The 26,677-nt window shown below is 42.4% G+C and overlaps 1 protein-coding gene across 1 annotated transcript in view; it reads left to right on the plus strand.

The window, feature by feature from the left end:
* Positions 1-26,677, plus strand: part of glud1a (glutamate dehydrogenase 1a) — a 90,558-nt gene that overhangs the window by 37,557 nt on the left and 26,324 nt on the right. The window contains exons 4-8 of the mRNA XM_067972689.1: positions 3,153-3,216; positions 9,562-9,656; positions 19,886-20,065; positions 21,581-21,718; positions 22,337-22,474. Of these exons, the coding sequence (XP_067828790.1) occupies positions 3,153-3,216; positions 9,562-9,656; positions 19,886-20,065; positions 21,581-21,718; positions 22,337-22,474 (615 nt within the window). The remainder of the gene's footprint in view (positions 1-3,152; positions 3,217-9,561; positions 9,657-19,885; positions 20,066-21,580; positions 21,719-22,336; positions 22,475-26,677) is intronic.

Here is a 26,677-nt window from a genome sequence, read left to right on the forward strand (position 1 = left end):
GAGGCACTAAAAAGTGAAATTCTATGGGTACAATGCAGACACGTCCCCTCAAAGAAAAAGGGCGGCAAAGCCACATCTAGAGCCCCCTGGTTGTCTAGAAGTATACGGGGCAAGGTAAAGCAGAAAAAGAAAGCTTATGACTGTCACAGAAAACTAAATACTGCAGAAAGCCTAGAGGAGTATAGAAAGTACAGGGATGACGTAAAAAAGGAAATAAGGAGAGCAAAGAGAGGGCATGAAAAAATATTAGCTAGTAATATTAAAGAAAACCCAAAGATGTTTTATCAGTACATTAAGAACTAGAGGATAGCCAAGGAAAAGGTGAGACCTATCAGGGATGATAAGGGTAACTTGTGTGTTGAAGCAGAGGATGTGGGTACGGTTTTAAATGAATATTTTGTCTCTGTATTCACAAAGGAAAGGGATGATCCGGACATAGTAGTTAAAGAGGAGAGATGTAAAATATTGGATAAGGAAGTACTAGAGGGACTGGAATCCTTGAAAGTTGATACGGCACTAGGGCTGGCTGGATTGTTTCCTAGGCTATTGAAGGAAGCCAGGGAGGAAATAGCGGATGCTCTGAGGATCGTTTTCCAATCCTCACTAGATACAGGGGAGGTACCGGAGGACCGGAAGACTGCAAACATAGTACCATTGTTTAAAAAGGATACGAGGGAAAGGCTGAACAATTATAGGCCTGTCAGTCTTACCTCAATGGTGGACAAACTATTAGAATCAATACTGAGAGATAGGATAAACTGTCACTTAGAAAGGCATGGTTTAATCAGGGATAGTCAGCATGGATTTGTTGAGGGAATGTCAGGCTTTACAAATCTGATTAAATTCTTTGAGGAAGTGACAGGGAGGATTGATGAGGGTAGTGCAGTGGATGTTGTCTACATGGATTTTAGTAAGGCATTTGACAAGGTCCCACATAGCAGACTGGTCAGAAAGGTAAAAGCCCATGGGATACAGGGAAATGTGGCGAATTGGATCCAAAATTGGCTCAATAACAGGAAACAAAGGGTAAAAGTCAATGGATGTCTTTGCGAATGGAAATCCATTTCCAGTGGTGTGCCACAGGGCTCAGTGTTGGGACCCTTGCTGTTTGTGGTATATATTAATGATTTGGACTTGAATGTAGGGGGCATGATTGGCAAATTTGCAGAAAACACAAAAATTGGCCGTGTAGTTGATAGTGAAGAGGATAACTGCAGACTCCAAGAAGATATCAATGGGTTGATGGAGTGGGCCGAAAAGTGGCCAATGGAGTTCAACCCGGAGAAGTGTGAGGTAATGCACTTTGGAATGGAATACGTAGTAAATGGGAATATATTGAGAGGGGTAGAGGAAGTGAGAGACCTTGGAGTGCATGTGCTCAGGTCCCTGAAGGTGGCAGTACAGGTAGATAAGGTTGTGAAGAAGGCATACTGAATGTTCTCCGTTATTAGCCGAGGTATCGAATACAAAAGCAGGGATGTAATGATGGAACTGTATAAAACGCTGGTAAGGCCACAGCTGGAGTATTGTGCGCAGTTCTGGTCACCACATTATAGGAAGGACGTAATTGCTCTGGAGAGAGTGCAGAGAAGATTTACAATAATGTTGATGTGGAGATGCCGGTGATGGACTGGGGTGGATAAATGTAAGGAATCTTACAACACCAGGTTATAGTCCAACAAATTTATTTTAAAATCACAAGCTTTCGGAGATTATCCCCTTCGTCAGATGAATGAGTGAAAAGGTTCTCAAATCGCATATCTTATACTAGGCTGGGACAGCATCACACCAATCAAAAGGTGTCGTTGTTATTCAAACAGGCCAGTCACGGAGAACAGCATGTCCCAGTACACTGGATATACATTGTGTCAATTACACAGACAGGCAGAAAGAAACCCAAAATGGCAGAGAGAGAGAGAATATTAAAAAACATAATTTTTTTCCCCCTTTTTGCTGGTGGGGTTACGTGTAGCGTGACATGAACCCAAGATCCCGGTTGAGGCCGTCCTCATGGGTGCGGAACTTGGCTATCAACTTCTGCTCGACGATTTTGTGTTGTCGTGTGTCTCGAAGGCCGCCTTGGAGAACGCTTACCCGAAGATCGGTGGCTGAATGTCCTTGACTGCTAAAGTGTTCCCCGACTGGGAGGGAACCCTCCTGTCTGGCGATTGTTGCACGGTGTCCGTTCATCCGTTGTCGCAGTGTCTGCATGGTCTCGCCAATGTACCATGCTCCGGGGCATCCTTTCCTGACTGGCCTGTTTGAATAACAACGACACCTTTTGATTGGTGTGATGCTGTCCCAGCCTAGTATAAGATATGCGATTTGAGAACCTTTTCACTCATCTGACGAAGGGGATAATCTCCGAAAGCTTGTGATTTTAAAATAAATTTGTTGGACTATAACCTGGTGTTGTAAGATTCCTTACATTTTTACAATAATGTTGCCAGGGCTTGAAAATTGCAGCTACGAGGAGAGATTGGATAGGCTGGGGTTGTTTTCCTTGGAGCAGAGGAGGCTGAGGGGTGACTTGATTGAGGGTACAAAATTATGAGGGGCCCAGATAGAGTAGACAGGAAGTACCTGTTTCCCCTAGCGGAGAGTTCAGGAACTAGAGGACGTAGATTTAAGCTGATTGGCGGAAGGATTAGAGGGGACACGAGGAAAAACTTTTTTACCCAGAGGGTGGTGGGTGTATGGAATTCACTGCCCAAATTGGTGGTAGAGGCAGGGACCCTCAACTCTTTTGAAAAGAGTAGCTGGACCTGCACCTAAAGTGCTGTAAGCTGCAGGGTTACGGACCGGGTGATGGAAGGTGGGATTAGAATGGGCACCTGGTTGTTCTTTGAGCCGGCGCGCACATGATGGGCCGAATGGCCCCCTTCTGTGCTGTATCTTTTCTATGGTTCTAATAAAAGCATTTTGGGATGCTTGCATCATGTTTGTGATCATTTATCAAATTTGGAGTATTTTCATTTTGAAGTAAGTTTTGAATTGGTTAATTAAGTGAAGAAATGCTTTTGTCTAGCCATATGTCGAAAACTGAATTTTGCTGCTTCATACCTGAACCCTAGAAAAGGTCCTGCTTCTAGTCAGTATAGAGCTTTGCATTGCACCATCATATGACTGACTCTTTTTCTGCAATATTGCAGGATTCTGAATTGGAAAAAATCACACGAAGATTTACCATTGAGCTAGCAAAGAAAGGATTTATTGGTAAGTTTGTGGAGAATTCTTCTATTATATCATATATTTTACTGGTGGTCCTGTAATATTCCCAATGCTACTAGTGCAGTGGAAACTGCCCCATTCATATTGTGGATTGCATTCAACAACACTGGACCAAATCGTGCTTGACGACTTCATTTTCCGACTGCTGGACCTCTCATGGTAGCCGCTCAGAGCAAGTGGAAAATTCTACTGATGGCCTGTATGGGCAGACTGAATCACTTAACCCAGTAGGAAGAGAAAAGATAGAGAGCCCTGTATCTCCAGAGGCAACAGCAGTGCTTCATTTACCTTACAGTACAGGTGCATCAACAGCAGTATATGCACCACAAGGAAGAAAGCAACACTCTACACAAGAGTGTATAGTGGGGTCTCCTGGCTTCATTAATGTCATAATGATTAATTGGAGTAGGTTCAGTGGATTGCTACAAACATATTCCAACATAATGTTGCATTCAATCAAGTTACTGTACTTGGAGCAAACAATAACAATTTACATTTACATAGCACCATAGAAGGGAGGCAACAGAGAGTAGGAGTTATGGGCAGCTTCTCTGAATCATAGAATCAAACAGCACAGAAGCAGGCCATTCAGCCCTTCGTGTCTATGCTGGCTCTTTGAAAGAGCTATCCAACTAGTTCCACTCCCCTGCTCTTTCCCAATAGCCCTGCAATTTTTTTCCTTTTCAAGTATATATCCAATTTCCTTTTGAAAGTTACTATTGAATCTGCTTCCACCACCCTTTCAGGCAGTGCATTCCAGATCATCATAACTCACTGTAAAATAAATTCTCTTCATATCCCCTCTGGTTCTTTTGCCAACTATCTTAAATCTGTGTCCTCTGGTTACCGACCTTCCTGCCAGTGGAAACAGTTTCTCCTTATTTACTCTACCAGAAGAGTGTTTGGATGTGGGTAGTAGTATCCCATGGGATTCTGTTCTGGGACTTCTTCAGTTCTGTGTACATCAATGATTTGGGATATGGGCTGGGGGGAATGGTGTCTTAAATTTGCAGACAGTACTAAATCAGGAGACATAATAGATAATTGTGTGGACCAAAAGAAGCTGCAAGGGACTATTGATAAGATAATGGAATTCAGTGTCAGTAAATGTGAGATGATACATTTTATTTTAAAGTAATAATTATACTTCAGGAGAAAGCTGGGTGATGTGGAAGAGTGAAGGGATTTGGGGCTTCAGGTTCACAAGATATTAAGAGCAGTGCCTCAAGTGGATAAGGCCATTTAAAAAAAAAACAAATGGAATGCTAGGTTTTATGGCAAGAGTATAGAACATAAAAGTTGAGATGTAATAGTCAATCCATATACAACCTTAGTAAGACCACAGTGGGAGTACTACGTGCAGTTTTGGGCTCCGAAGGATGTTGAGGCAATAGAGAGGGTACGGCACAAATGCCTGGAATGAGGAAATTCAAATACAAAGAAAGACTTGATAACTTGGGGCCGTTTTTATTGGAACGGGGAGATTCAGTGATGATTTGATAGAGGTATTTAAAATTGTGAACGGATGGGACAGAGTGTATCCAGTGGTTGAGGGGTCGAGACAAGGGAACATAAATATAAGATAAATACAAGGAGAAATGTTTTTTTGCACAGAGTTGTGAGACTATAGAATACATTACCAGAGTTAGCGATTGGTGCAGAGACTATGTCAACAGTTAAGAGTACGATAGCATAGTGGTTACGTTACTAGACTAGTAATCCAGAGGTTTGGACTAATAATCCAGAAAACATAAGTTCGAATCCCATCCTGACAGTTTGAGAGTTTGAATTCAGTTTTTAAAAAAAAATTCTGGAAATAAACAAAAACTGGTATCAATAAAAGTGGTGATGAAGCTGTCGGATTGTTGTAAAAACCAAACCGTTTCACTAATGTCCTTACCCGGTCTAGCCTATATGTAGCTCCAGTCCCACACCATCGTAGTTGACTTTTAACTGCCCTCTGAGGTGGCCTAGCAAGCCACTCAGTTATATCAAACCGAAGAAAGCCCACCACCACCTTCTAAGGGCAACTAGGGAAGGACAATAAATGCCGGCCTTGCCAGCGACGCCCAAATTCTGAGAACTAATTTTAAAAAATATATAGGTGGTTGAAGGGAACAGGAATAAAGGGATATGGGAACAGATGGAAACATGGGGTTGCAAATTCTATGTAATTCTTCAAGGTTTAAAAAAAATCCTCGGGCACTTTACAGAGTAATAGCAACAGCGACTGAATACCAATCCATGGAGAGAGCTTAGGAGGGGTGCTTAGAGGTAGAGGGGTGGCAGGGTTTTGAGAGGGAGTTCCAGAGAGCAGAGCCTAGGCAACTGAAGGCTCTGCCACTGATGGTGGGGCAGAGGAAGGGTGAGATGCACAGACTGAGAATGTTGAAGTGTGTGGAAGGGAGAGTAGGTCCAAAAGAGTAGAGGTAGGGTGCACCATGGCCATGGAAAGATTTGAAGACAGGAATTTGGAATTGATTGTATTGGGGGAAGGGGAGCCTCTGAGTACAGGAGTGATGGACAAATGGGATTAGTACAGGACAGGTTTTCAGCAGGTGTATTTTGGACAAGTTGGATTTTATGGAGCATAGATGAAGGTAGTTAAGCAAAGAGAGCATTGGAATAGGCACAGGTTTCAATGGTGAAGTGGCTAAGGATGGGGAAACAGGCAGGCAATGTTATAAAGGTGGAAATAAGGTGACTTATTGATGGGATTTAAAGCTCAGCTCGGGTCAAACAGGATGCCAAGTTTGCGCGCTGTCTTGTTGAACCTGAGTGAAAGAGCAGGGAGGGGAATGGAACCGGCCAAGGGAGCAGACTTTGTGGCGAGCACCGAAATTCATTGCTTCATTGCTTCAGTCCTCCTGGTAGTAAACTGACTGAGGAGCTAAATGTCTGGAGATGGAACAGTAGCCACAGTAGGATTACTGAGTTATGCTTGAAATTCCAGTTTCTCTCTTTTTAAAAAAAATTCCCTGTTTATACTATTATTTGGAAGTGATGTGTATCCCCTTTTCACATTGTTAGACTTACTTCTGCGGGAAAGAGGATAAGTTGCAGGCCCCCGCCAATTGACATCAGAGTGGGTTCTCCCAGCCCCGCGATCAAGTAGTGATCGGCAGAATTTTGGGCCGATTGAGGGTGAAACCAGGCCTGTCTTAAATTCCTGCACTAGTTTTCATTTTTCCTCTCGTTTCTCTTTTCTCCCTCTTTTTTTTCCCCTCTCCCCACCTAAAGGTACTGATTCTGCCTGGGCATGGAATTCTGGGTGTCAGCAGCACCCTGGTGATTTATTCATGTGGCCATTCTAAATAGTTGACCTTCAATGGCAATTCTGCTGTGGAGGCCATCATAGCCAAGGCTGATCCTAACCCAGTGTTCCCACATGGCTCTTTTTTTGTTTCTTTCCCATCCCTCTTTCCTCCCTCTCCCTCTTTCCTCCCTCTCCCCAACCCAGCATGCTGAGTCCAATTGTAATGACCTAGCTCCTGCTGTGGCGGAAATCAGCTAACTCGGCACAGATTAACAGTGGAATCTGTGATTCACTGGGCTATGGGAGGATCTTGTCAGCAGTTTTACTGTGTGAGCTGGCTTTATGAAGGAATGCTGTTTTCACTGTTAATTCAAAACTTTTGTTGTGGGCCTTTTTTAATGCAAAAAAAAAATGATTTGACACCAGTTAAATTCCTCTGACAAATATCGTGTAGGGACAAGGGGTTGGAACTTTCATCAGAATTGGATGGTTGGACTCCCATAGTTGGTGATACAGAACCAAAGGCTCCTGTCTTCATTACCCTTTAGCAATTTCCTTTTTTTTTTGTCCCAATTTTGTCCAGTCCTAACCTGAATATGCTGGGTTAACTAGAGTGATTGCACAGTGCAGGCAGCGGAATGGTACCTTGCCCAAGAGGTCAGCCTTCATACGTGAGTCTTAACAGGCTACTCACCATAGAGAGTATGATGCCTGATCCATACCCTGCCTGACTCCATGTGCACAATTTTAGCTCATAGCCTGGAACCCAGCACGTCTGTAGATATTCGCATGGGGAACCCTGAAGGCAAGTGAGTGCATCACATTCTGCAATCACTACTCCATTGAAGGTAAGTATTTGTGTTTCCAGGTTTCTCACGTGGCAGGCAGTCAGATTGACAGACTGGCTGCCTGACGGGTGGGAAAGGAGCCGCAAATCAGAGAAGAGGGAGAGAGAGATCGTGGGCCGTGGAAGAAATGGGGTGGAGGTGGACGACATTGGGTAGACCTTGGAGAAGATCGGCGTGGGGGGGTGTTGGCTGATCATGGGGGGTCTGATCACGTCAGGTGAGCTTGTTGGGCCTGGATGTAGCACTCCTGCTCCTTTGGGCCCTGAAGCAGTGCAATAAAGGCACTCACCTTATGGATCCAGCCCTTCCCACCTGCTTTCACCTGACGTGAATCAGAAGCAATGGGAAACCCGAACAGTTCGTTTTACATTTCTAATACACAAAAAAAAATTAAGTACCTCAACTATCCTAATGAGGTACATTGCCCCTTTAAGTATCGGCCCACCAGCTTTAAGTGGGGACAGGACTTCCGGGATTCTGTCACGCGTGCATCCAAACACTTCAGGGTTAAACCCGGAGCCGGTTGGAGCCGGAATGAGGTCCCACTCCAAAATTCAATTATTTTTTACTGCTCAACTGACCTGCTCTTGGGGGTTAAAATTACTCCCCATATGTGAGCTTTCCAACAGGAGTTAAATGCATATCAATTTGGAACAGGAACCCTGGCTGGCATCAAAACAATCTGGTTTTAGACTCTTACGTGGCATTGTACTTGAATTATAAGTTGATTCCAACCTTTTTTTGTGCTGCAGTAAATGTGCACTACTTTGCACCATCTCCTTCCCAACAGAGCTAAATCCTATTGATTAAAACAGAAGTGACACAAAGCCTTTGAAGATTGCAGTAATATTTGTGCAGAATTGTTAAATTAGAATTTTCCACTTCATTGCAGTGGACACCTCTTCTGTTGGGTTTTGATGTAAGTGGCACCCATTATGTATGTGTTCTTTATGTTTGAGATCCTGCTATTTATGTGCAGTTTTATATTTTATGCATAATACAATGTATTATAATAGGGTATGGTAGCCTAGTGATTATGGTAGTGGACTAGCAACCCAGAGATCATAACCATGGCCCCAGGAAGAAGAAATTAATTGGAATGATTCAAGGATTTCTTTCAGGGAGGGGAACCCCCAGTACATGATTAACTCATAATGTCCTCAAGACAACTAGATTAGGCAATAAATGCTGGTGTGTGTGCATGCAAACCTGCATACTGTGGGATTAAAAGTGCTGCCTGTTTGACTTTTAAGCGTTATTTTTAGGAGGTGTAAGGCGTTAAGTTACCACCTGTTTTATTATAATTATGTCACCTCTTTTGTCGGTCTGGCCTAACATCTTTGTAACCAAGGAGGCAGGTGCACTGCCTGGCCCCAGGATACTGCTGGCCACCAGGGATCATCCAGACACAACTGCCCCACTTTATTTTCCCCATTCCCATTCAACACAGTTCAGGTAGGGAAGTGAGCATGGGGCAGATTGAGATTTATCCCGCTCACTTAGACAGTGGCAATCCATTACCAGGGCCAAAATGAGTGATGTAGGCAAAATACTTTGGAAGTCGTGTTTCGTCATTGCCCGGTTTCTGAGTGATACAGTGGGTGTAACAATTCAGTGATCAATCACAAGAGGGGTCTGCCTAGTGAACTGCAGCTTGCTTTTGTATCATTTCCATTCAATTTTTGAAAAAAGTTGTGTAATCTTTTGAATTTATTGAATAAACTGTCAGCTATTTTGATAATTTGGATAATGCGGAGAGTTAGAACCTTGTCCTTTCCCATTTTTCGTGATGAGAATTGAATCCAGCTCAGCCTGATTGAATGAAGGTTTCTCTCTGCTAGCTATGAGAAACGTGCCTTGGCCAGTCGTAACAAAGTTCTTGTCGGGCATGAGTCAACAGCACAAAGTTATCTATGCTTGATTATCTCACCCTGAGCATTTTGGAGTTCTTCATGCTGTCCTGGCATGCCTCCCACATGCCTAAGTAGTATAACAGTCATTAGGTTTGTCCATTCAGTCAGCTGGCCCGAGAATAGAGTGGTTGTTGCAGATGGAGGGGAGAGGAGAAAATAACTTTTGGGAGAGGGGGGACGCGGGGAAGCGGAGGATTGGGGTGTATTAGTGTGTGACATCTGTTATGGTTTCTATTTTTAATGGGTCCCAGTGTATTCATGTGAGACTCCAAAAATTCTTGGAAGATCAAAGAGTTTTTCTTTGCCCTCTTAGGACCTGGTATTGATGTGCCAGCCCCTGACATGAGCACAGGTGAGCGAGAGATGTCTTGGATTGCTGATACTTTTGCCACTACAATGGGACACCAGGTGAGTGAACGAAGGAAACTGAATAGGGAGGGAGAAGGCTTTCCGTGCATTTTGCTTCTGAATCAATTCAGTTGGATTACATTTTTAGAAACTCTTTATTTGTGCAAGACAAAAAGGTTATTTAATGAAAGTGGATATGGATTTTACAATGGGCTAATTCTGACTTCCAGATTCTGATGTGAGATTCAAATCCAGCCAAGAAATTACAGGGCATAAGGTGAGCAAAAAAGCATAGAGGAGAAAAAGGGAAAAAAAGTTTCAATAGAATATTGTCATCTGTTTCAGGCTGTTGGACTAAAGTATCGCAATTGTAACAAATGTTTCAATTCACAAACTCTTCATTTCCACAATACTTGATTAGTTTGTTACAATTGCTTTGAATTAAAGAGCCTAAAATTGTTCCGATGAAACTGAAACCAGCATTGATTGGCCTACAATGAGCAGTGTGCCACACCATTTCATTGCCGTTTTGCCACACTGATTGAAACTGAACATTGCATTCCAGTGCCACTTCTACTTTTGCCCCTTGCCGTACCCCACCTTGCACTCCATGATGGGATGTGAGCCTCTGTTTGAGGAACACTGTGCTATTAACGTTTGGCTAATGGGCCTGTAGTTGCCGAGTCAGTTTTGTTCCCCTGTTTAAATTTTGGTACGGTGTTTCTTTCATCGCCGTAGTCAGTGCCCCACAAATTTCCTCTCTAGTCTCCTTTAGCACCCCAGGATATAGGGCTCAATTTTTGACTTCAACGCATGGTAATCTGACGGAGTAAATTATCCGCGCGTTTTTTTTAAGAAAACACCTGATTTTCATCCTATTGATTTCAATCGGGCGTGTTCTGTAGCGCAAAGGCACTCAGCTCTGTCAGGTTATCGCTCATGCGGTGAAGATTGAAATTTACCCCGTGGTATCTGACCCTGGGGATTTGTTGGTCCTTTTGTTCTTTTAACCTATCGAGTACTTCCTCCTCACTGACCCCAAACTCCTCTGGTTTATTTGTCACACTCCAATAATTGGTTAGCAAATCAGGATTTTCCTCCCTGATGAATACCATAATTGATGTGTATATAGACTATAGTATATTAGGGTATACACCAATCTAGAGCCTTTCTCAGGGTTTATTTGGCCCGTATCCCTAAACTTAAATTGATTTAATTTTTTTTAACTCAAACAAAATCCTTGGTTAGGCCACAGTTTAAATATTGCATCCAGTTAAATATTGTATCAATTTTTGTACGCATTACTTTAGGAAGGATGTCAAGGCCGTGGAGTGGGTATAGAAGAGATTTACAAAGTTGTTAAAAGGGGTTGAGCGGCTTTAGTAATGAGGAGACATTAGAGAAATTGGGGCTCCCTTCGTTAAAACAGATAAGATTGAAAGGAGATCATAGAGGTATTCAAAATCTTCAGGGATTTTTGTTGAGATTAATAGAGGAAAATCTATTTCCACTAGTCAGTAAATGGAGGGCATAAATTTTGAATTAGCAACAAAGGGGCAGGCTAGGAGAGTTTTTTTTTTACACACACGGTTTTAAGGGCATAGAATGCCCAGCCAGAACCAGTACTGGAAGCAGAATCCATAATAAATTTTAAAATGTATGTGTATAACTATTTGAAAAAGGACAGGGAAGGGAATAGGATGAGGGTGTTGGCTTTTTCAGACCCTGACACAATGGGCCAAATGGCTGTCATCAGCATCATTCTAAATAAGTTTTTTTTCCAATTACCCAATTGCATTTATCCTTTAGTTGTAACTTCTTCCCTAATGGATCTTTTACTTTGGATCTTTCATTGAGATAACGAAAAAGTTTTATTATTTTTGGTAATTTTGTGCTGTCCCTATTTAGTGCCCTCTCTTTCCTCTTTCTCTTTTTAAACTTTTCTTAACCAGTTTTAACTCCTTCCACAGTTCCTCCCCTCCCTTTTTAGCCTGAAGGATTTGTATAGATATTTTTTCTTGGGTAAGTTCTTGCATATTTAACATAGCTTTGAACATTTACTATTTTTCATCAACCAATCTATTTCTTGGCAATCCACCCCACTATATTTATATTTATTTTAATTTGTCATCTCATTGTCTTTTGCCTTCAAAATCATATTACTGTCTTGTTACTCACTGGCACTGATTGCCAGCTGACCTCACATCATTACAATCACTTAGCTCCAGAAATTCTTTTTCCACATTATGGATACTGTCTTTCTTACTTGCAAGAAGCAGGTGCGGATGCAAGTTCTCTTGTGGGGCTCAAGAAGCAGCCTTACATCGTCATTATCTTCTAATTCGGATTCTGTCACCACTTACATTAAGCCATTCCCATTTTATACTGGGTGGTTTGAAGTTGCACATTATCCGTACATGTCCTTCTTATTTCATTATATAAAGTGCTGCCAAGCCAAGTTGTTAACTCTGTCCACCCCTTGTCAATAGCTTAAGCCAGATCTTGTTTTTGTCCTACTTAGATGCCTTTTCCCGACACATTTCAACTTCCAAATTATCCTAAACTTACAAAGCTAGCCCTACTGTTATCTCTCCTGAACAACTTCTACCCTTGTATATTGAATTTGCTTCCACTTTTTGTTGGGGTGAGCCAAGCTTCTACGATTCCTGTAGCAGCATCATTTCCCTCTGCTCTCTTTGCTCCCAATTTCAGCATTTGATTTAGAATACTTCTAATCAGGTAAAGGTATTTAATTGTACCCTTAGATTGTTTTAAGTCTCTTTTTTTTATATTGATGCACTATGCCTACATTTATTATTTTTATCTCCTTTTTCATCCCTTGACCTGGAAGCTCTACTTACCCAAAGTTAGTGATTCCCTTCCCCCCTCCATGTTTTTTTTGATCAGCTGGGTGTCTGATATAAATGGAAGCCCATCACTATACTTGAGATTCTCCAGAACAAACTGAAAAATCGATATTGGTAGTTTCCATTGGCCTGATATTGAACGCACACCCTCCTGTCAACTACACATAGGGGTAGTGCTGGAGTTTAATCAACTAAGACCACATACATGCCCTGCACTTGACATATATGCTTCTCTCTGCTTGTCCAGTTATGGCTGTCCTATCTGTTAGGGCATTGGCTTGCTGGAGCTAAGTGGGAAGAATCCCAGTCCCAGTGACTGGTCTATCTCTCTAGGTTCCATCAATGAGCCAGGCTGGTCAACAGCACCTTGAAGTAGTGCTTGGCTCTGTGGTAGTAAGTCAATATCAGAGAATCCATTTAGTTCCAGTCTCTCATCAAACCAAAGAGACTCTTCTTGCCTGCCATCTTTTTACCCACTATGTTTCAACCACTCCCTAAATAAACTGAGTCATCAGGGGAACTATTTAAAACCATTTTATAAAATCTGATATTTCCTGAAAATCTTGGATACTATGGTAATGCACAAAATGCACAATGAGATGGTCTACCTGCTCACTCTTGATTTCAAAGTGGTGTCCTGGAGCTGTTAGAGATAATTTAAGATGAAAACACAAAAATTGTGAACACTGAGCTTGCAATAGAAAACCAGATGTTTGGAATAAGAACTTAAGAATGAAACTTGTGACTCTCAAAAGCAGAAGTTCACTGCTGTAGTTTTAATATTGACAATCACTTCTACAATTTCAGCTGTGACTCCATTTTCAAATGTTCTCTTTAACACCCACCCCCCCCCCCACAAATACCAACGTTGTGTCCCAGGTATAAGGAAGAATATTTCAACTTTCAGCCTTCTGTGTTATGCTATGCACTCTGTGATTGAATTTTATTATAAATTGTTTTTTGTTCCTGTGTAAATGAGCAACCAAAAACCTTCCTGATGGGGGTGGGGGTGGGGGGGGGGGGGGAGGGAGGAGGAAATATGATAAGTTTATACATTGGCAGAGAGATAACATAATGAGTCCCATTAAAAATTACAACTGAAGTCAAAGATGTCTTTTTCCAGACAAATCCTTTCTTCTCAGTTAAACATGATGAAAGGAGTCCAGGAAGTCTATAACTGCGAGTAGATCAAACTGAAATAGCCTTGAATTAGTTATTAAGCAAACAATGGCTATTTATAAATGGATAATTTGCACTCTCCCATACCTTTCATGTTACACGTCTTAAATTCCTAATTGCAGGCCCAGTAGAAATGTGCATTTAGGCCTTGTACAGAGATAAGAACGTAAGAAATAAGAGCAGGAGTAGGCCATACAGCCCCTCGAGTCTGCTCCGCCATTCAATAAGATCACGGCTGATCGTCAATCTCAACTCCACTTTTCCGCCCCGTTCCATATCCCTTGATTCTCTTAGTGTCCAAAAATCTATCGATCTCAGTCTTGAATATACTCAACAACTGAGCATCCACAGCCCTCTGGAATACAGAATTCCAAAGATTCACAACCCTCTGAGTAAAGAAATTCCTCCTCATCTCAGTCCTAAATCGCCCACCCCTTATCTGAGACTATGACCCCTAGTTCTAGACTCTCCAGCCAGGGAAAACAGCCTCTCTGCATCTACCCTGTCAAGCCCTCTAAGAATTTTGTACATTTCAATGAGATCACCTCTCATTCTTCTAAACTCCAGAGAATGTAGGCCCATTCCACTCAATCTCTCCTCATAGGACAACCCTCTCATCCCAGGAATCAATCTAGTGAACCTTCATTGCACTGTCTCTAAGGCAAGTATATCCTTCCTTTAAGTAAGGAGACCAAAATTGTACACAGTACTCCAGGTGTGGTCTCACCAAAGCCAAGTACAATTGTAGCGAGACTTCCTTAGTCTTGTACTCCAACCCCCTTGCAATAAAGGCCAACATACCCATTTGCCTTCCTAATTGCTTGCTGTACCTGCATGTTAACTTTGAGTTTCGTAGACAAGGACACCCAAATCTCTCTGAACACCAACATTTAATAGTTTCTCTCCATTTAAAAAATATTCTATTTTTCTATTCTTCTTACCAAAGTGAATAACCTCATATTTCCTCACATCTTATTCCATCTGCCACCTCCTTGCCCACGCACTTAACCTGTCTATATCCTTTTGCAGACTCTGTGTCCTCCTCATAGCTTACTCTCCCACCTAGCTTTGTATCGTCAGCAAACTTGAATACATTACACTCGGTCCCTTCATCTAAGTCATTAATATAGATTGTAATTAGCTGAAGCCCAAGTAGTAATCCTTGCGGCACCTCACTAGTTACAGCCTGCCAACCCGAAATTGACCCGTTTATTCCTACTCTCTCTTCTGTCTGTTGACCAATCCTCTATCCATGCTGATATATTACCCCTAACCCCATAAGCCTTTATATTGTGTAACAACTTATCGAATGCCTCTTGAAAATCCAAATATACTACATCCACTGGTTCCCCTTTCTCTACCCTGCTAGTTACATCTTCAAAAACTCTAATAGATTTGTCAAACACAATTTGTCTTTCATAAAACCATGTTGACTCTTCCTAACCATATTATGATTTTCGAAGTGCCCTGTTACCACTTCCTTAATAATGGATTCCAACATTTTCCCGACAACTGATGTCAGGCTAACTGACCTGTAGTTTCCTGTTTTCTCTCTCCCTTCTTTCTTGATAGTGGAGTTACATTTGCTACCTTCCAATCCACTGGGACCGTTCTAGAATCTAGGGAATTTTGGAAGATCACAACCAATGCATCCACTATCTCTGCAGCCAGCTCTTCTCGAACCCTAGGATGTAACCCATCAGGTCCAGAGGATTTGTCGGCTTTTAGTCCCCTTAATTTTTCCAGTACTTTTTCTTTACTAATATTAATTATTTTAAGTTCCTCGCTCTTATTAGATGCTTGGTTCCCCTCTATTTCTGGTATGCTTTTTGTGTCTTCTACTGTGAAGACAGATACAAAATACTTGCTTAACGTCGCTGCCATTTCTTTATACTCCATTCTAATTTCTCCTGTCTCAGCCATTAAGGGACCCACGTTTACTTTCGCTACTGTCTTCCTTTTTACATGCTTGTAGAAACTCTTTCTATCTGTTTTTATATTTCTTGCTAGTTTACTCTTATATTCAATTTTCTCCCTCTCAATTTTTTTGGTCATCCTTTGTTGGTTTTTAAAACTCTCCCAATCCTCAGGCTTACTACTCTTCTTCGCAACATTATAGGCCTCTTCTTTTAATCTAGTACTATCCTTAAGTTCTTTAGTTAGCCACGGATGAATCACTTTTCCCCTGGAGTTTTTATTTCTCAGTGGAATGTATGTTTGTAGAGAATTATGAAATATTTCTTTAAAAGGTAAGCAATGGCAAACATTTAATCTAATTTCTCAATCTACCTTAGCCAACATGCCCCTCACACCTATGTAATTGGCTTTATTTAAGTTTAAGTAAAGTGGAATGCAGTGGATCAACTAGTTATTCTGCAAGGTATAGCTGAAAGAAAAAAGACACCCTTGCTCAGAACCTTTATCGTATCTGTCAGAAATTTCTACAGGTGCTTTACATACAATGAATTGTTTTGAAATGGTGTGTTTCTTATGTAGACAAACGTAGAAGCAAATTTGTTGGTGACCCATGCAAGGCCTCATTTATTGTCCATTGATAGTTGCCCTGAGAAAGTGGTGGTGTGACTGCTGCTTGAACTGCAGCAGTCCTTGTGGTGATGATATCCCACAATGATGTTGGGAAGGGAATTCCGGGATATTGACCCAGTAACAATGAAGGAGCGGTGATAGGGGGGACACTCCTTACTCTCCTTTGAACAGTATCATGGGAACATTAACATCCACCTGAGCTAATGGAACAGGCAGACCAGGCCTCGGTTTGACGTTTCATCCAAACGAACAATATTCCCTAAGTGCTACACTAGAATGTCAACCTAGATTAGACATTCAAGTCGTGAAATGGGGCTTTATCCCATAACTTGAGGTGAGCACGTTACCAATTGAGCCAAACTGATAAGTAACTGGTTGAAGTTTGGGCAGAACATTGCTTTTTGCCTTTGGGGTGTACGGTCCCCACCGCTAAGTGGGCAGGGTGGTGTTAATGCGATTTGCCTGCTATATGCAATGGACGGTAAAACCAAAAAGATAATTAACCAACATATTTTAAAATATCAGACAATTTCCATTTAGCAACTTGTTAGCCGTTGCATCCAGAATCTCATTACTACGATAATCGAAATTTAAGGGGTGTGAACAGCTGATTTGAAACTGCTTGAAGACCCGACTTTGGCTGAAATCAGCAGAGCCCTTTAAATGGGTAAGTACAAGGTAAGTAGTTATTGAACTGTCCGAAATAGTCTGTGTGCTTAATACGTTATAAGTGGGGCCTTTGTAATTGACTCATACGGTGATGGCAAATGGTTAGTGCCATTTGCTCGATTATAGGTGTGCTAAGTGGTGGGGATTGTATCTGTAATGGCATCAAATTACCAGCTATGTGTTACAAATAACTCCAGAAGAGTATGCAAGTGAAATATTATTGCTTCTCCAAGACTTATTGTTGAAGGCCACTCTCAGGGACACTGTAGCGTACTGCACTGCAGAGTGATGAGATAAAGGTGTCCACCTACAGTTCCCTGCACAGTATTTCAGTCATGTCAGTGTGAGCAGTGGCCAAGTGGGGACCAGGCATTTGCTCTGAGGGAGCAATGGACTAACTGCTCTATTGTAATGGCGCCCTTTCACTTGCTGCATGGAAGCTGGGATGCTGCTGCTTCCAAATGGCGTTCTTTTGCCTCAAGTGCTGAAAAACAAGAACAGAAGAGAGGACTGAATGCCAACCCTTTGAACCTCCCACAGCCAGGATACTGTGGTTAGAGGCAGATGAAGCAGCAAATTTGCCAGGAGCACAGCTGAAAGGGAGGTGGGCCACACATGGTGCTGGGTCCTGTTATGAATATTACTGTTCTACATTGTTGCTCTTAGTCACCAAGCAACTGGTTCAGTGATCGTGTGTATAACGAGCCAAATCTTATGCATACATGGTAATTAATGTACTGTATACAGAGTTATGGTTTGAATAGCTTTTCTATGGACTTTAACCCAGCTCCCTGGCGATTGCCATAGGAATAAGTTGACTCTGTTTCAGTTGTAAAATGGAGTGCCTGGATTTGTATGTTCATCCTTTATCTACCCTCCGTCTAGACCTATGGCAGGCATCCTGCTCACAGGCCTCTGTTATTGTCACTAGTGAGGGTTTTGGAGCCTGTCAGCAGTAGGGAGGTAACTGGTATGACTGCACTGGGTGGAGGAGGAGACTGGAAAAAGGGTCCTGGCATTTGGGAACATTGAAGGCTGGGGTGATGCGATCTAGAGCATGGAGAAGGGCAATAGGCTTGGAGGGATTTTCTTGGATTATGTATGGGGAGTGGGGGGTGCTGGAGCCAGAGATCACTGAGGAGGGGTAGATTCCAGGATCTGACAGCAATAGCGAGAGGCAGGGGGTCTAGCTGTACTCTGGAGCGGGGGAAGTAGGCTGAGAATTATTCCATCCTGTCCCCTGCCAACCTGAACCGTTCCCACTCTATTCCTTGCCCCCCCTCCCACTTAGACTTGTAGGCTGCTGAAAGCCAGTTTTCAGCATTAAACGTTATTATACTATATTTGCAGATTGTATACAAGAGCAGGCCAAGGGGACAGAGGCAGAAACATCAGGGGATGTGGTTATAGGTCTGACATGGGCCTGAAAGTCAAATAGTGGGTCAGATGAGGTGGTGGACTGAAGCAGGTCAGTGTGGGTCAGGGACAAAAAATCCAGTGCACTTTCAACAGGAGTTTGGTCATTTTTATAGATCGGTTAAATATCTTTTTACATTAGTTACTTTATAGATTGTATTTTTTTAAAACCTGTGTATAATTGGCTGGCTGAGAGAGAGGCACATATTCTGAGCAATTTGGTTTAATTCCTGTTTTTTTCATTGATAGATTTTGCTCAGTCCTACAATCACTGAATTCTGTGGTTGTAGTGGAAAAACTTTTGAAAAAGTAATCTGATTCATGTTATGCATTGCACTATTGGTAGATTTTGGTTATATTTTTGAGCTACTAAGTTGTGATTTGAAAATTGAAATCTGAGCAAATCAAAGTGTAACAGGATAAACAGGAAGTGTGTACTATCATGCTGTTTCTTTTTATATAAGCAACCACTGCATACAGCACTGAAAACCAGTTCCGTTGAGTCTTTCTTTCCTCCTCTTCACCCTCCCCAAAGATTTTATCTGCCGATTTTCTCTTCTCCCTTCCGTCCCCTCCTGAGCACGCTGACTTCTTGCTCCAGTACGGTTCCATGGGTGGTTGGTACCACCAGCACGTTGCCCAAGTTGCTGTTCTTCATGGGTGAACCTTATCTACCAGTGGGGCACCGCAGCCAAGCCTGACGCTCCCCAAATGTCCAAGCACTGGTGCTTCCAGTGGGAGTCGCTGGTTAGTGATCAGTCATGCCCCCCACCCCTGTCTGCCAGCATATGTGTACACCAACTCTGAGGGGAGGGAAGCAGGTTGTGATTTTTTTTTAATCCCCTCCACTTTCTGTAGCCCAAGGCTGCTGAGGCCAATTGCTGTGCTCCAACCACCACCCTGGCTGAGATCAGCTAATCACACAGACCAAGGATCAAACCTGAGACTTTCCTGATCTGTAAATCTCAGCTACTTCGTTATTCGATTGAGCTGTCGGCCAAGTTCTCTGCTTTGGTTTGTGACTGGTATGGGAAGTAAACCAAACCTCATTGTCTAATTTTTTTTCTTCATTCATGGGATGTGGGCGTCGCTGGGCAAGGCCAGCATTTATTGCCCATCCCTAATTGCCCTTGAGAAGGTGGTGGTGAACCGCTGCATTCTGTGTGGTGAAGGTACTCCCACAGTGCTGTTAGGAAGGGAGTTCCAGGATTTTGACCCAGCGATGATGAAGGAACAGCAATATATTTCCAAGTCAGGATAGTGTGTGACTTGGAGGGGAACGTGCAGGTGGTGTTGTTCCCTTGCACCTGCTGCTCTTGCCCTAGGTGGTAGAGGTCACGGGTTTGGGAGGTGCTGTCGAAGAAGCCTTGTCGAGTTGCTGCAGTGCATCTTGTAGATGGTACACTACAATAATCTCTCTAATATTTGGCGACATGGTGAAACAGAGTGCTACCTGGCAGTGGTGGTGCTCCAATCTTGGAAGAGTGGGGAAGGGGCAGCAGTAGGAGGATTGCCCCCCACCCCTGTCTGCCAGCGTATGTGTACACCAACTCTGAGGGGAGGGAAGCAGGTTGTGATTATTTTTTTTAATCTATCTTATTTCTGTTGCAGGATATAAATGCTCACGCCTGTGTGACTGGTAAACCCATCAGCCAGGGTGGCATCCACGGGCGTATTTCTGCCACAGGACGTGGCGTGTTCCATGGGATTGAGAACTTCATCAATGAAGCGTCCTACATGAGTGCCCTGGGAATGACCCCAGGCTTCGGAGAAAAAACTTTCGTCATTCAGGTTTGTGGTGGATAGTGAACAAATGAACTGATTTCGTCTTCTGTCCTCCTTCCATTGTTGCTGGTGTCCTGAGCTATGGGCCTTGTCCTTTCACCTTTTTTTATAAAGAAAGAAAAAGGGAAGCTGAATGCTGATGACGGGATAACTAATTTTACTGTGCTGTTACTTTTTTGGGTTTTACCTTAAATATTCTACCTGGGTGCTGTGTCACCAATCACTCCCATAAACAAACTCTCCTCCCCTTGTGATCCAGCCTGAGCCTTCACCTACTCAATGTCTAGGTAAATGATGGAGAACCAGGGATAGAACACAGAGCCTTTGCCATTGTACATTGGCTTACTGGAATACATAACGTACTACCACATGATTCTCCTGATCGTCAATGAACGATCAATTGACCGAGACTCTGACGAAAAGCCAATTGATATGGGAAAGGTCATCTTTTGAATCTGGAGATGGGTTACTGATACACTGGACTCTGGATGCCTGCTGGTGGGCAATACAGCAGTTCTCTTCGAGTTGAACATGGCAAATTGAGGCATTTTTGTGCTCTGAATGTATATTGGTCTGAGATCTAGGACCTGCTGTTTTCTCTAGAGCAAAATTCTCTTTAGAAAGCCATATGATGGGGCTATATTGCTGCAGCATTTTTTTTCCCTGGATATCATTGGAACCTTGTATTAATTTGGGAATTGCCGTTGAGTGTCCTGGATAAAGGCATTAGTGTATAGACTAGAAGTTCGCAGGTTCGAATCCCAGTCTGTGCTGCATTAGCCAAGTCAGCCCTTAGGATATTTTAGTTGACCTCAGTACCCCGGGCTAGTGGGGGGAGAGGGGAGAAATCTGTCAGGATTCCTGCTTCTGCTAACTAGTGACTCCCTGCTGAAAAGTGCATATGTATGGATATCAGGAGTGGGCTCGACCATGATGTGTACAAAATTGAGGGGCCTAGATAGAGTAGACAGGAAGTACCTGTTTCCCCTAGCGGAGAGTTCAAGAACTAGAGGACATAGATTTAAGCTGATTGGCGGAAAGATTAGAGGGGACATGAGGAAAAACTTTTTTACCCAGAGGGTGGTGGGTGTATGGAATTCACTACCCGAATTGGTGGTAGAGGCAAGGACCCTCAACTCTTTTTAATAAAGTACCTGGACTTGCACCTAAAGTGCTGTAAGCTGCAGGGCTACGGACTGGGTGCTGGAAGGTGGGATTAGAATGGGCACCTGGTTGTTCTTCGAGCCGGCGCAGACACAATGGGCCAAGTGGTCCCCTTCTGTGCTGTATCTTTTCTATGGTTCTAAGAATATTTACTTAAGTGAGGTACCAGAGGGCTACTAGTGTCCATAGGACCATTCCCTAGCAAAAGTCACTACCTTCATTGGTGAGAGTGGGGGTAATTTCAAGTAAGAAAGTTTCTTGAAAACTCTGAAAATAGATATGTGCAAAGATCTTGACAGAAAGTGTCCTCTCTGGCGATAAATTAACTAACTCTTGTGTCTCTTTTATATCCTACAGGGATTTGGTAATGTAGGCATGCACTCCATGAGGTACCTGCACCGCTATGGAGCCAAGTGTGTAGGTGTTGGTGAATTGGATGGCTGTATTTGGAATGAGAACGGAATTGACCCCAAGGAGCTAGAGGATTATAAACTGGTACGTGAATGTTAAACCTCACCAGTGTGCAGCGTAAAGATTCGCTGCTCTATCATGGGCTAGAAGGACTAGTACTGCTCAGCAGAATTTTTTTTTTCTTTCACTGCCAATTCCAGTTGTTAAATGCCTATTTATAAAATGCCAACTGGCCATTTTCAACTTGGTTGCAGTAAAGAATTTTTTTGAGTCTCCACTGAACAAAAAATGCTTAATTTTACTGAAAGCAATGGAAGTTTACGCGTACAGTGCATTAGATAAATGTGAGGGAAAAAATTTCTGGAGTTTGTGTTGTGCAATCTATATCGGACATGGAGCTGCTGCTGTCTACAGCACACAAACTGATTAGATTTCTCAGTCCTTTGCCCTATAGAATGAAAGCAGTGGAAGTGATGTATTTCGAAGTAATTTCTAATCTGAGGTTCAAATGACTTATGAGCTGCTCAATTTTTTCACTTTTTTACACCTTAAGACATCATCTGAACCCCTTTTGAGTAGGTTTTATAATTATTAGAAAATTATATAGTTAACCATTTTTAACCTCCCACTCCACCACCACCACAAATTGCATACCAGGCTCCTTGTGTAGGTGGCAATAATTTTGTTGGTTTGTGTATACAGGCAAATGGGACGATTGTTGGATTCCCCAAAGCACAGCCATATGAAGCGAACATCCTGGAGGCAGAGTGTGACATTCTCATCCCTGCAGCCGGTGAGAAGCAGTTGACCAAGAGCAATGCACGGAATGTCAAAGCAAGGGTGAGCAGAATTCCTTGTTAGCCATGTCTTCAGCATGTAGGTGCGGAGAAAATGTGGCCTTCTCCCACCCCAATTGTAGCACATTGTTTATGGCTCCAGCACTACAGGACGTGTCTTTTGTAATTCGCCCCTTGCAACTGCACTGTGATAAACCAGAATCATTACTCATCACCTTCCTTAGCAGTGGAAAATTTAGGTGAAACTCATTGACAAATTAAAGCTTTTTTGTGTAATTTTAGTTTGATAATTCAGTAATGCTATATTGAGGAGATAAAAAAACAGCTGCATTCAGAATCATGCCCCCAGCCTAAATTGATACAAATGTCAGAACTGTTTATTCAGTTGACTCCAAGCGTTGAGGGAGGAACCAAGCAACACAATTCAAACAAAAATATACTGAGATTTGTTCACTTATTTGCATGACTGGCACAGCTTCTTTTGAATCCATGAATCCCTGGCAACTGTTTTTGGGGGGCATTTAATTGGCTTGGACTGATCAAAAGATCTGGACTTTCATAGATTAGGTCAGACCATTTAGCTGCTGACGTCGGTATGAATGCAAGAAAGTAATATTGATGTATATAAAAGCTAATTATAAAGCTAGTTGATCTCTTGAAGGCTAATTGGACCAGGATGCACAGATGTAATTTAGTCCCCATTTTAAAATCGTATATTATTTTTATATTTCCATTATAAATTACTATGTCCACATTTATAATAAACGTGTCACGCTGTAATTACAACCTCCTGCCATTGATGGCACGTAGTGCCTCCATTGCAGGTGGGGACGGTGTAATCAGTATGGCAAGCATAAATAGGTGGTTTTCATTGTAAAAGTGGACATAGAAATTTATAATAGGAAGAAGTGCACACAGATGCAAGCTTTTTAATATAGATCTATAGTTTAGTCCACAGCTTGGAAACCATTTATTATTTTACTTGGTAGCACAGTTTTAACACCTGCTGTAAATAAATGCATTGGCCCGGAAATTGCTCATGAACTAACGGTGAGGCTAACAGGGCTCACCATTATTTCAGGGCAAATGGAAGAGCAACTTCCGGCAAGCGCATGTGCGCAGTCAAATGCGGAAATCCGGAAATTGCTCTACCACTTGCCCTGCTCGTTTGAAAGCTTTGCGTTAGAGATCTCGCCGGCTGAACGGACCAGCTGGAAACTAACTAGTCCCTCTATTTAAAAAAAGGTACGCTGGGTGTTTAGGTCTGAACTAACTTTTAATGACTGCCAAACAACCTCTGTGGCACTGAAAATTATCTTTTTAAAAAATGTGGAATCTTGTTCCTCCCGATATTAATTGTTGGGGACGATTATATTAAAAAAATTAATTTAAAATTTTTATTTTTTTACTTATGCTTTCTGTCTCTTTTATCTCTGTCTTTTAATCTCTTTATTTTGCTTTCTCTAACTGATTTTATAGTGAAGTTACTAATCTATCTGACATTTCCTGGTTCTTAGCCTGTGTGGCTTGTGAAGGAGGCTTTCACTTCCTGGTTCTGACTTTGTGGCTTGTCAATGATGCTTCCAGCTGATTGGTTGAGGGGAGAGAGAGATTCTTTCCCCGTTCTCACAGCTCAGGTGCCTAGGAAAGAACTCTGCACTTCTTGCAGGTTTCCACTGAAGCAAGTTGACACCTAGAAGCCCGTGAAAAGTTTGGGGGTGAGTTAGTTACTTGCAAGCAGCAGGCGACGTTTGTTCGCTGCTCAGCTCAATTTCCAGGTGTACTAGAAGATCCCCTGTGGCATTGCCTATGGGGAGTAAAGACCTAATGTGGTCTTCAGATGAAGCAGGGTTAGAGAGCGGGGAATAACTGCCCATTCTGTCTCATTTTGTGTACAGTAATACTTTCATTTTATATTTATTAAATCGCAAAACTTGCGGCAATGTGGGAAGCAGAGAGGTAGAATCGGAGCATAGGAGCGTCTCTGCATTACAGGCTGGGGAGCTGGGAGAGGCAAACTGAGACGCTACAATGTCACCACTGGCAGGAGGATGTATTTACAGTGTCACAAGTTTACAAAGGCAGCTTCCATTATAAATTCCTCCATTCACATTTTATAATAGGAACAGGAGTGTAGGCCATTCAGCCCATCGAGCCTGCTCTGCTACTCAGTTAGATCATGGCTGATCTGTAGATCAATTTCATTGATTAGAAAATAGAGACAGTTAAACTCATTTACCTGCCTTAGCTCCACATCCCTTGATACCCTTACCTAGCAAAAATCTATGGATCTGAGACTTGAAAGCTCCAATTGTCCTCCAGCATTCACAGCTTTTTGGGGAAGTGAATTCCAGATTTCTACTACCCTTTGTGTGAAAATAATGAAAGTGTGCACAGATGTAAGATTTTTAATATATTACAGATGCCTGTTGATCAATTAATTTGTTTGGTAACTAAAACCTAAAATGAGGCCTATTAGTGTGATATTCTACCACTTCCCACAAAACATGAAGGGAATGCTGAAGAGGCAGAGGATGGATGTAATAGCTAAAGAAATCTAACACGAGGTTTTCTATTCAGTATCTTGGGTACACTGTCAGAACTTACCTAAGCATTGCTTACATTGAAAATAGATACGAAGCCATAGGGAAGCTAAGGCTCGCCTATGAGACTAGTCTAAGATATGGAAATGTCTAGAATGAGAAGGGCAAAAAATGACTGGAAAATATAACACACTTCTCTAACTCACTCCTTCCCAGAGTACATCATTACAACAAACAGTGCTTCTGACTATGTTACCAATAAATTTAGATCCTGTTTGTAGCTTGGTTTCCATGTGACCGAAACCTTGTTGTAGATTTGCAAATACTACACAAACTGATATTTCTTCCCCTCACTCCAGTGCAAATCAGGCACTGAGCTGCTGCACTGCACATGGCTGCAACACAGCAGAACCCTGGCTTAATTTCTGAGTTTAGCCCTGGCCTTCATTGGGGAACAGAAACACCCCAGGGAATGGGCAAGTGCCCCCAGATTTGGGGAGGGAACGTTGCGCTGCCGCAGGCCAAAGAAGCAGAACTAATACCTGCCAGCTGTGGGGCCTTCTCGTTGTTGTCAAAAATAGCCGCCAGAGGGCCTCCAATCCTGCTGCTCCTCCTCGCTGGCTGAGAATTTTTTTTAAATTCCCCGTCTTGTGGTTACAGGTTACTGGCAGCTTCTTTGCAGACAAACTACTTCCTGAGTGGAAGTAAGCTGGGAGGCAGTTTGACATTACTCCCACTTTGTTAATGCTTATTTAATGCTTCCTGTTTCAGGTGGGGACTCTCTGCCAACGCTCTGGGATACCCACAGAAATGTGCATGAAGCACAAAAGGGGGTAAAAACCTGGCATGATGGGTCTCAACCCCTGTTTCATCTCGTCTGCACCCATGAGCAAAATCAGCCCCCACTTGTATAATCCAGGACTAGAACTGAAAGCAAGCTGTGCAGTACTCACTTTCTGCCACCATGTGGAGTTAGCAAGCCTCATCAATGCTGTACTACAGGGATATCTAAGCTTTTTGTCTTCGTAAGTTGCAGAAGTGCAGACCGTGGAACCTTATAGGCCACATGTAAAGTTTAAACCTTGTTGCCTTTAATTTGCATATATTTCAAATTGTAAATGAACAGTGCTTAGCCTTTCCAAGCTACCATACCCACAAAATTCAGAAAGGACAAACTATCATAAAATCATACAGCACAGGAGGAGACCATTCAGCCCATCGTGCCTGTGCTGTCTCTTTGAAAGAGATATCCAGTTAGTCCCATTCCCAGCCCTTGCCCATTGCCTTGCAAATGTTTTTCAAGTATATGTCCAATTCCCTTTTAAAAGTTACTATTAAATCTGCTTCCGCCACCCATTCAGACAGTACATTCCAGATCATAACTACTCACTACGTTTTTAAAAAAAAATTCTCCTCATCTCTTCCCCTTGGTTCTTTCGCCAATTATCTTTAACCTGTGTCCTCTGGTTACTGACCCTTCTGCTGGTAGAAACGGTTTCTCCCTATTTACTCTTATCCAAACCCTTCGTATCAAGCAAGAATTTTGTGAAAATAGGACTCAATTGCCTGGGCTTCAAGGTCTTTACAGTTTGCACTTCAAAAGTAATCTATTGATTTGTAATCATTTATATATGCAAACAAGACAGCTGATTGGCACACTGCAAGTTCACAAATAGCAATGAATGACCAGATAATCTTTTTTG

The sequence above is a fragment of the Heptranchias perlo genome, chromosome 36 (assembly GCF_035084215.1).
Source record: "Heptranchias perlo isolate sHepPer1 chromosome 36, sHepPer1.hap1, whole genome shotgun sequence".
NCBI classification, from domain to species: Eukaryota; Metazoa; Chordata; class Chondrichthyes; order Hexanchiformes; family Hexanchidae; genus Heptranchias; species Heptranchias perlo.